The sequence below is a fragment of the Petromyzon marinus genome, chromosome 18, assembly GCF_048934315.1.
Source record: "Petromyzon marinus isolate PM22_M1 ecotype Great Lakes invasive population chromosome 18, UKy_Petmar_22M1.pri1.0, whole genome shotgun sequence".
Taxonomy (NCBI): domain Eukaryota; kingdom Metazoa; phylum Chordata; class Hyperoartia; order Petromyzontiformes; family Petromyzontidae; genus Petromyzon; species Petromyzon marinus.
In genome coordinates this window covers 14,000,369-14,011,217 of record NC_133684.1, presented here as the reverse complement: position 1 = coordinate 14,011,217, position 10,849 = coordinate 14,000,369, and the positions used below count along the sequence as shown (strand labels likewise).

The following is a 10,849-nucleotide window of genomic DNA, read 5'->3' as shown; positions in this document are numbered from 1 at the left end:
AAAGTATTTGGTGTTGTGTGTAGTATGTTGAGGACATGTCAGCACCACCAGTCGTCTGAGTGAGCACTTGGAGTACCCGTCTGAGCACGCTGTCAATGAGAGCTGTGCGTCGGTCTGTGCGTGCATCTACGTAGGCCGTGAGTGGTCGGACTGGTCGAGCGAGCTGCGTATTCCGGGTGATGAGCTCAAGTGGAAGTTCACCAGCGATGGTTCAGTCAATGGCTGGGGCTGGCGCTTCACTGTCTACCCAATCATGCCGGCCACAGGTACCTGCAGCGGCCAGCAGGACCCCACGGGGCACACGGCCTAGTGTTCACACATTCCCGTGGCCGGAGAGTGCCGTCTGGGCATGGATAGAGAGAGGCCGTGTCAAAACTACAACACAGGCAGCCAAGTGTTTCTTGGATAATGAATCTCTCCTTCTGCCACTTAATGCAACTGATGTGTAGTCCACATCTCATCTTTAAGATCTGCTCTCAATGTTTCTCTACCTATGGCATCAATAATCTGACCGCCATCTACACCTACAACACTTGCAACATTATTTCATGAACGTCTACGTTTATTACATTTTACTGCCATGAAATTCCGAGCATCCTCTTTGTGGACTTGTAATCAAAGGCAAGACCTGTATTTTCTCGTGCACATTTTCAACCATCTGGCCATGCATTAACACGGTCACTACTCCTGTCTTAAGCGCCCATGTCAGAACCAATGTTGACCTCCCCGCTTCTCCAAAGTTGCACGTGCAGTCTATCACAAACCCACCCTGCGAGCGCAATACTTGCTTGACCTCCTCCTTGTCCTCCTCCCAGTCTTTGGCACAGCTCTGGGAATAATCTGACCACAGGCCTCGACCACCTCCATACTCTCACTTGCTGCTGACACACGCGTGGCAAAAGCGCCTGAGGCCCATCCCTAACCACGGCTATCAAAATCACTCACTCTTAAGGCCCCGTTTCCAGCCCTGGCACGCAGAACCGCCAAGAGTGAGGGTCCGCGGGCCATGGCCCTCGATAGGGAATCTGTATCATTCGCAACGTCTGTCTCATTTGAATCTTTACTTTTCTTTCCATCCTATTACTTCTATCAACAATTAAGAGTAATTTTGAACAAAGTGCCAGTTGCCTCTTATAATTCCTCCACCATTGCTGTGTGTGAATCATACAGTATCTTACAGTACCTATAAAAGTAATTTTTTGTCTGTCTGTGTGTCTGTCTGTGTGTCTGTGGACACACCTTATGACGCTTTTTAACTGACAAACTGCTGGCTTTACTTTTTAAAAAAACTACACACATATGACGCAATAAGCCCCCGGATGAAATATCACTATTTGTTTTTCCCATCCGTCAAATGTGTAATGAGCGACTTCCGCGACACGTCGTGCAAAGGGCCAGTACCAAAATATGAGAATAGGTTTTCCCCTTTTTCTGGCAACAAAACAGGTGTTGAGATGTTAAAACACCAAACTGAAACTTTTTACAAGGAATCATGTCTGCATTAACCACAATACTTGTGGTCAGAATGCAAACAAAAACATGCTCTGATAATATGATGCATTGTCTTTGAAACTGATTGGTCCACACCAGAGACAGCTTTCTTTTGAGCCTAGTCTTAAAACGGTGTTAGACCAGAGAACACCAAAAGGTGTACAGGCTCTACTGGCTACACACAGTCGATCACTCTGCATGGTCCCACCGCCCTCACTCAGCTACGCCGCTGGCTGGTGGCGTGACGATGATGGCGATGGAAACCCTGCAGGAGATGTTCCATGTAGCCGGACGACGGAGAGAGATGTTGGCTAGCAGCGACGCAGCCAGGACCCAAGAATCCACACACGAACCCCGAGCCCTGGGTCCACTCACCCTTATTTCCCCCCAGGCGTGGCTTCGACCTGCCTCCAGCCACGCCCTCTCGTGGAACTTTCGAGCAGGTTCCCGGAGTATCTCGGCTAACTCCACCTGTTACCTATGCCTCAGATACCTCTCCTCTGATTGGATGTTACTTTAACTGTGCCCATACCCGTGCTTCTCTTTTCTGGCCAGCAGGTGTCACCATGTCATTACAAATGTAAAGTAGTTACATTAATAAATTATTACTATTTACTATTATATCACTACGCTGAGCGCGGCACCAAAGCACTGCTATAGTCAGTATATACTACTGTAGTGATTGTAGATACTACTATAGTCAGTATATAGTAGTATCTAGTGACTGTACAGTCGTATATTCTGACTATAGTAGTATTGACTAACTTTACAGTAGCATATACTGACTATAGTAGTATCTACTGACTCTACAGTAGTATAGAGTCAGTAGTTACTACTATAATCAGTATATACTACTCTAGTGATAGTAGATACTACTTTAGTCAGTATATAGTAGTATCTAGTGACTCTACAGTAGTATATTAACTATAGTAGTATTGACTAACTTTACAGTAGTATATTCTGACTATATTAGAAACTACTGACTCTATACTACTGTAGAGTCAGTATATACTACTATAGTCAGTATATACTACTCTAGTGATAGTAGACACTACTTTAGTCAGTATATAGTAGTATCTAGTGACTCTACAGAAGTATATACTGACTATAGTAGTATCGACTAACTCTACAGTAGTATATACTATCTATAGTAGTATCTACTGACTCTACAGTAGTATAGAGTCAGTAGTTCCTACTATAGTCAGTATATACTACTCTAGTGATAGTAGACACTACTTTAGTCAGTATATAGTAGTATCTAGTGACTCTACAGTAGTATATTCTGACTATAGTAGTATCGACTAACTCTACAGTAGTATATACTGACTATAGTAGTATCTACTGACTCTACAGTAGTATAGAGTTATTAGTTACTACTATAGTCAGTATATACTACTCTAGTGATAGTAGACACTACTTTAGTCAGTATATAGTAGTATCTAGTGACTCTACAGTAGTATATACTGACTATAGTAGTATCGACTAACTCTACAGTAGTATATGCTGACTATAGTAGTATCTACTGACTACAGTAGTATCTACTGACTATAGTAGTGTAGAGTGAGTAGTTACTACTAGAGTCAGTAGTTACTACTATAGTCAGTATATACTACTGTAGAGCGAGTAGATACTGCTATAGAGTTGATGGATGCTATCATAAAGTTGGTAGATATTACAGTCATTAGATACTACTGTAGGGTCACTAGATACTACTACAGTCAGTAGATACTACTATCGAGTCAATAGATATGACTATAGATTCAGTAGATACTACTATAGTCATTAGATACGACTGTAGAGTCATTATTTACTACTATAGAGTTGGTTGATACTACTATATAGTGAGTAGATACTACTGTATAGTTGGTAGATACTACTACGGTCAGTAGATATTACTACGGCCAGTAGATATTACTACGGTCAGTATATACTACTACAGGCAGTAAATACTACTGTAGAGTTAGTAGTTACTATTATCATCAGTGAATGGTACTATAGTCAGTAGTTACTACGATAGCTTCGGTAGATACTACTATAGAGTCATATAATACTACAGTCACTAGTGACCACTATAGTCAGTATATACTGCTGCAGAGTTGGTAGATACTACTATTGGATCAGTAGATACTGCTATAGTCAGTAGTTACTACAGTCAGTAGATACTATTATACAGTTAATAGCCACTACTGTGCTCGGTAGATACTACTGTAATGCCAGAAACTAAAATAGAGTTACTAGATACTACTCACTCTAATGTATGTAGGGTGTGTAGATATATTTGCCTACGTGGGGATACAATTTTTTTGAGGGGGGGGTCAACAATTTTTGAACGCCTTTTAGATAAACTATTTACCCCCCACTTTCTATAACTTTTTGGACTTTTGCAAGCCGCCTATAATTTTGACGGACAAATGGACAAACGTAACGCCGGGCTTTCACAATCGCTTAGTATTTGTGTATGTTATGTTTTTAAGAGAAAACAAGTTTTAAAATATATTTTTTCCCCTGGGCAATACTGGGTACTTCCCGCTAGTTGCTCTATAAACTGTTTAGTTTAATTTTTTTACTTTTTCAATGTCAATTCCTTTGAAACTGTGATATATAATTTAATATAAATGAAATCAAACTGAATATGCACCTTTACCTGATTGCTTCTTTGCAAGTGTTCATTATTATAAAATAAATCAATAGAATTACAAATGTAATAATTTTACAAGCTACATTACACTAAGGCTATATAATTTCAAGTTTAAGAATAAATTGCGTACATATAATAAAAATTGTCATCAAACCGATTATACCTGCTTATCACGCTGTATTGCCACTGCCCCCATTGCCTCTAGGGCCCAAAGACTTCCTGCTGTCGGACCGCTGCATTCTGTCTACGCCTTCCATGGACCTGGTCACCTGCCTCCTCGACTTCCGCCTGGACTTCAGCACCACCAAGAGCATCATGCCGCGTCTTGCTGCGTCGCTGGCCGCGTGTGCCCAGCTCAGCGCACTGGGTAGGTCGCCTCTCCACTGCCCACGTGGCTCTTCCAGCGCCGCGGGGGTCGTCACTGCTTGACGAACGGCGCTGCTTGGCCCCGCTCCCTTACCTCGTCTCTGTTTACCGTGTCATCTACCGCGCTTAATTATTCGTCTTAGCCGATGAATGGCGTAATTTTAATTCAGCAGGAAATATGCAATGTTTTTCTGTTCACAAAATTCACAGGCAATTTGTTGTCCTATTGAAACAATAAATATGAAAGAGCGGAATCCAGTAGGGTTTGGACAATTTTACTTTTAACTTACACAGTGTAATGGGATGATGGGGTCATGGATAAGTGGGTTAGCAGGCACTAGGAGAAATGATTTGAGGAGCACATTGTATGCAGTGCAGCAAAGCAACAGCAAGGAAAACTCAACTTATGGCTGCTAGTGTCCATAAAACTGCCATAAGCTGCAATCCTCGAGCCAGAATCTTAGCAAGCAAACCCGAATCACTCTCAGCTTCCATATCGCTCAAGTCCAAACGATCCATTGAATGTTGCCATCACAAAGTCAAGCACGACGTTAAGTACTGTAATGGCAAAGTAAACCCCTGACCGCACCGCACGCTTGTGGATTTCCTTTTGAATGCAACAAGCCATTGTCTGAGTCACTTGGGTCAGATTCATCTTCACGCATATTGGATGTTACATTCTGTTGTATGGCCTATGAAGAGCAACTATTAGAAATTAATTTGTGATTTAGCCAATCCATATTTTTGTCTGAGTTGATAAAATGCGGACACCCACTTAAATGTATATTTAGGCAGTGTGAGGTTACATGGTCCATTTTTGAAGTTCTGAGCCACAGTTGCACACAGGAAAGAGTCTCCGATTTTTCTATTCACATCCTCTGCATCGTGATTGTGTGCGATGCCCGTGTGGCTGAGAGCTGGCGCTAACGGAATCTGCGTCCCTCTCTCCGTGTGCCGTGACGCTGTGTGCAGCTGCGCCTCACCGCATGTGGGCCCTGCAGAGGCTGCGCAGGCTACTCACCACGGAGTTCGGCCAGTCCATCAACGTCAACGTGCTCCTGGGAGAGCAAGCGGACATGGGCCGTGCTCTGGTTGGTTTCAGTGTCTGTGTGCTGCCTTACAGGCCACCGGCTTGAATGTCGTATACCAATACCATTCTTTGCCTTCATATGGCATTGCTTAAATACCGCAGCAACTCAAGCGCCTTGCATCACATTTAATCTTAACCGTTTCCCGTTCTGAGACATCTGCAAGTAGCAGGGTTCACCCCTAAATCTCGCAAAGCGCAAGAGGTTTGGCGTTAATTTTATTTAGATAGGTGTAGCACCACTTTTTTAAACCCATTGTATTCACCGCAGAGAGCTGTAGCGACATGGTCGCACTCTATTACAGCTGGCGCCAAACTGTGCCACACGCCCTCCCACATGTCCTTTTCCTTCAGATTTTCTTCTGATGTACACGTACATACATATCAGTACGTCATCGAAATGGGTGAGGGTTCAGCATTTGAAGGGTACCTCCATTTGGCAGCTGTCCCTCTGTGACACAACATGACTCCGGCCTGCAAGTGGGCAATAGTCTGCCAGAAGCGGGTGAGTCCAACTGCGTCTACATTTATTTCTATCGGTTCTGTCTCCATGGCCTGCGCACATTCTGTCAGATTCCCAAAAAGACAAATGAATATGAAATGCCACTATGCCTGGCTTTTGTAGATGATGAAAAGTCATTTGATTCAATATAAACTTATGCAGACATCTAGCGTTTTCACAAACTAATTACTTAATAAACATTAAGGTGGTCCCCGATTTTACTACACACTGCCTGTATATAGAAACATTACAAAAGGGTTGCTAGCTTATCCAGAGATCAAATACAAACAAAACCAAACTATTTTTATTTGATCAGAAGCAACCTAGCCACAAATGATAGCTCAACGAAGTCACTTATCACGTCAACATTTATAGCAGCCAAATACTCTAAACCAGGGGTTGGCAACCTATGGCTCGCGAGCCAGGTGTGGCTCTTTTGATGACTGCATCTGGCTCGCAAATACATCTTAGCTGACATTTATTAACATGATTAGACTTACCATGTTAAGAAAGACTTATCATATTAAGAAATGTCAGCTAAGATTTATTTGTGAGCAAGATGCAGTCATCAAAAGAGCCACATCTGGCTCGCGAGCCATAGGTTGCCGACCCTGCTCTAAACGCATGTTTTTAAACGCGGAGGGACAAACCGGAGGACCTGGAGAAAAATCCATGCAACCACGGAGAGAACATGCAATTACCAAATATACAGGTGTCAGAGTAGAGCTCGAACCCACAACCTCCCTTATACCGAACACACGTGCCAAGTCCCGGAGAAGTGACAACCACATTTATTGAAATGGAAATAGCTTGGCTCCTTACAACTAAATCAGGGATAACGATAGGGCGAGTCTTGATGACTTGTTTGAGGGACACAACGAGGGCTTGTTGGGCGCTCTGCCAAATCAAGGTTATTGAGGATGTTGCTATGAAGAGAGGCTCGCGCCGGGTGAACTGAAGTGACATAGCGGCGGAGCTGTGTGTTGCGTTGCAGACGCTGAGCGGCTGTGCGCTCGCCGCGCTCGTCAAGGGGCTGCCTGAGGCCCTGCAGCGGCAGTTCGAGTACGAGGACCCCGTCGTGCGTGGTGGCAAGCAGCTGCTGCACAGCCCCTTCTTCAAGGTGCGAGCCCAGGCCCAGGGCTGCTTCTGGCTTTTGTGCTCTCGACACGAAATGTTCAAGGCGTGCCAAACCGCCATTTTGAGGTCTCTGGCGGAGCCACAAGCTTCGAGTTCTAGCAGCCTGTTGTGGCTGGAAGGGGGGATGGATGTTTGTCTCGAGTGTGCGAGGGTAATGTGGGGAGCGGTAGTGCAGCGGTTAGCGCGCTGCGCTACGAACCCAGCGACCCAAGTTCGATTCCCGCTCACGGCCACCAACACTAGTGATGATTATCTGAACCGGTCCTGGGCCTCCCCTAGGTCGGCTCGGTATCATGAGAGTATCAGCAGTTGGGGAGACAAAGGCGGCCGGGCATGGTGTTGGAAACCCACCCCCTCATATGCCATGCCGGCCTTCATAGGAACTCGCTAACGATACTTGCCCCAACAGCCTGTTGAAGGCTATACTGGGGATCTTCGGCCTGTATTCTTCTGGATCCATTCAATTTTAAATCTAGATTGAAAACTAATTTCTTCAGAACTTATTTTTTTTATTAGTTTGTAGTCCTTCCTCCACACCTCCGGTTAGCATAGTTAGCTACGTACGGTGCGAAATAAGTTCACGCCGCTGTGTGCGATGCCAGTTGAGTGGTTTTCAGGTGATTTTTCAGCATTGGAATATTTGGTCCAGATCAGTTAACATTGTGTGTGTGTGAACTGTGCGTGCGTGTTTCTGTGGGCAGGTGTTGGTAGGGCTGGCTTGCGACCTGGAGCTCGATGCACTGCCCTGCTGTGCCGAGACCCACAAGTGGGCCTGGTTCCGCCGCTACTGCACCGCGTCTCGTGTCGCCGTTGCTCTCGAGCGCCGATCTCCACTGCCACGGCACTTTCTAGATGAGGTCAGCTGCCAAACGGCGCCACTGTTTACTTTCCGGCAGTGTGTTTTTGTTCTGGCTTTTCGTCACGAGGAACCCCCGTGACCGATGATGACGATGATGATGACGATGGGACGCCGTGCTTTGCCGCAGGTTGCCAAGAAGGTATTTGAGCTAATGGCAGACACGGAGGAGATGAACATGCTGCACGAGCGGCACGACCTCTTCAAGCGCGAGCACGACGAGCAGCTGGTGCAGTGGATCAATAGGCACGTTGCAGCAGCAGCAGGACACTATGCTGACACTACCCCAATACGTGCCGCCCTCACAATGCCTCCACTTGCCGCCTCCTTATAAAACTCCCTCCTTGCAGTGGTACCTCTTTTGTACCACCCCTCCCACCCGTGTGCACTTCCTCTTCATATTCCACCTCTCTGTGCCACATCACTTCACGTCCCCTATCCCCCTATTCACACTACACCCCTGTTTCACCCTCGTTCACACCACACTCTCGCATCACCCCTATTCACACCACACCCCCATTCACACCACACTGCTGCCTCACCCCTATTCACTGCTGCCCGCGACACTGCGCTCCCGATTGTCACCGGTACGAGAGCACCGGCCAGCCGGGAGCAGCGGACGTCGCAAACGGCCTCATTCACACGGCCCCATTCACATGGCCCCATTCACATGGCCCCATTCACATGGCCCCATTCACACGGCCCCATTCACATGGCCCCATTCACACGGCCCCATTCACATGGCCCCATTCACATGGCCCCATTCACACGGCCCCGTTCACATGGCCACATTCACATGGCCCGCTCGCCATTTGTCGGTTTACCTTGCGGGTGGCGGTTGTCGCACGCCGCCTTGCAAGGGCCTCCTCATGAAAAGACGCTAATTTTTCTGTTGTCGGGCTGGCGGCAGGCGCCCCGACGACTGGACGCTCTCCTCCGGAGGGAGCGGCACTATCTACGGCTGGGGCCACAACCACCGCGGGCAGCTGGGCGGCATCGAGGGCGCCAAGGTGAAACTGCCATCGCCGTGCGAGGCGCTCGCTGCTCTGCGGCCCGTGCAGCTCGTGGGCGGGGAGCAGACGCTGTTCGCCGTCACCGCGGATGGGAAGGTGCGTGCTGCCCGCTCGCTCGCTGGCTTGTCTGTGTTGATTTGTTCATTCGGCTTGTTTACCGGGGAAACTTCAACGAATCTCAAGATTCTTCTCCAGGGGTTCGGCCCTGCTGTGAGGAGAATCTGCCACGGTTTTTGTCGCAGCAGGGGACGATGTCGCTGCAAAATAAGCGATCGAGTTACTTAATTTGTCCTTACACTGCACCTCCGATTTGCACGGTTGGCAACGTACGGTGCGAAAGTTCAGAATACATTCACGCCGCTGTGTGCGAAGCCAGTTGAGTGGTTTTCAGGTGATTTTTCAGCATTGGGATGTTTGGTCAAAATCAGTTAAGTCGTGTGTTTCTTTAGCTATGGGAGGAAACTGGAGAACCCAGAGAATATCCACGGGTTGGTATGATGATGGCTGTGGTGATTATCGTGAAAACGGTGGCTGAGGCAGATAGACTGAATGTGATGGCGCCGTTGTCGTGCGTGCGCGCGCAGGTCTACGCCACAGGCTACGGCGCCGGCGGGCGCCTCGGCATCGGCGGCACGGAGTCGGTGTCAATGCCCACGCTGCTCGAGTCGATCCAGCACGTGTTCATTCGCAAGGTGGCGGTCAACTCCGGGGGCAAGCACTGCCTGGCGCTGTCCGCCGAGGGGGAGCTCTTCTCCTGGGGGGAGGCCGAGGACGGCAAGCTCGGCCACGGCAACCGCAGGTCGGCCATCGCTGCCGCCGCCGTCATCGTCCACGAGCCGCGTGCGACCGCACTGACTCGCGTCTGATTCGTGCCGACCCCATCCACGTTGCGCCTGATGAACTTCCCGTTTCCAAAGCTTGGAGCGCTTCTCATCAGCAACAAACCTGATAGTGCATTGACAACAAGTGCACGTGACCTTGGGGTCGCCATCGATCCTGATCCCCCGTTCTCTTCCCCTGCGCATCTCACCTGTACAGGAGATCTCACCTCGATCCGCGAGACATCCCTCCATCTTCGCAACAACCTTATCCCAGCTGTCGCTGAGACGTCATCCCACTTGATTACTGCACTTCTCTCCTACGGCCTCTCCAAATCCCTTTGTCACTAAACTCCATGTGATTCAAAATGCTGTCGCCAAACTTCTCCGTTGCACCTATAAACATGGCCACAACACCCAAAATCTTGAATCCCTTCACTAGCTTCCAATCCGGTGGCACACATCACACCTTCGATTAGCATGGTTGGCTACGTACGGTGTGAAAAAAATTCAACATACATATACAGTCTGTTCTCCTATAACGCGGTAGTTGCGTTCCTGAAGAACACCGTGTTATGGGAAAATTGCGTGATAATAAATAATATAAATAATATAGGTTAAAGCACAGTCTGCGATAACATGTCAGATACACGCGCAGGCTGAACAAAGACTGAGGCACGTGGGTAGCATCTAAAAGCATCCAGCAGCATCCCGTCGTGATACTATGCCAAGGCAGCCGTACAACCGCTTATTCCTACTCGTGCGACATAGTTCGGTTCACTGCATTGGGTTATATCCAATTTGCTTCCGCGTTCTAAAAAATCTGTTCCATAATACGTTCAAATTACGTCCAATCGCGTTATGAAAACACGTTACAGGAGAACAGACTATACACCGTCGACACGGTCCGCAAGGCTTTTCGTCTGTCACTCAGTGGGAGG

At 47.5% G+C, this 10,849-nt stretch overlaps 1 protein-coding gene across 5 annotated transcripts in view; it reads left to right on the top strand.

Annotated features, from left to right (window-relative positions):
- The window catches only part of HERC2 (HECT and RLD domain containing E3 ubiquitin protein ligase 2), a 159,739-nt gene that overhangs the window by 119,796 nt on the left and 29,094 nt on the right, over positions 1 to 10,849 (top strand). For all 5 annotated transcript variants that reach the window (XM_032956770.2, XM_032956768.2, XM_032956767.2 and 2 more), the window contains exons 72-79: positions 135 to 266; positions 4,335 to 4,496; positions 5,468 to 5,586; positions 7,079 to 7,204; positions 7,923 to 8,078; positions 8,208 to 8,323; positions 8,988 to 9,186; positions 9,675 to 9,889. In XM_032956770.2, coding sequence (XP_032812661.2) covers positions 135 to 266; positions 4,335 to 4,496; positions 5,468 to 5,586; positions 7,079 to 7,204; positions 7,923 to 8,078; positions 8,208 to 8,323; positions 8,988 to 9,186; positions 9,675 to 9,889 — 1,225 coding nt within the window. The remainder of the gene's footprint in view (positions 1 to 134; positions 267 to 4,334; positions 4,497 to 5,467; positions 5,587 to 7,078; positions 7,205 to 7,922; positions 8,079 to 8,207; positions 8,324 to 8,987; positions 9,187 to 9,674; positions 9,890 to 10,849) is intronic.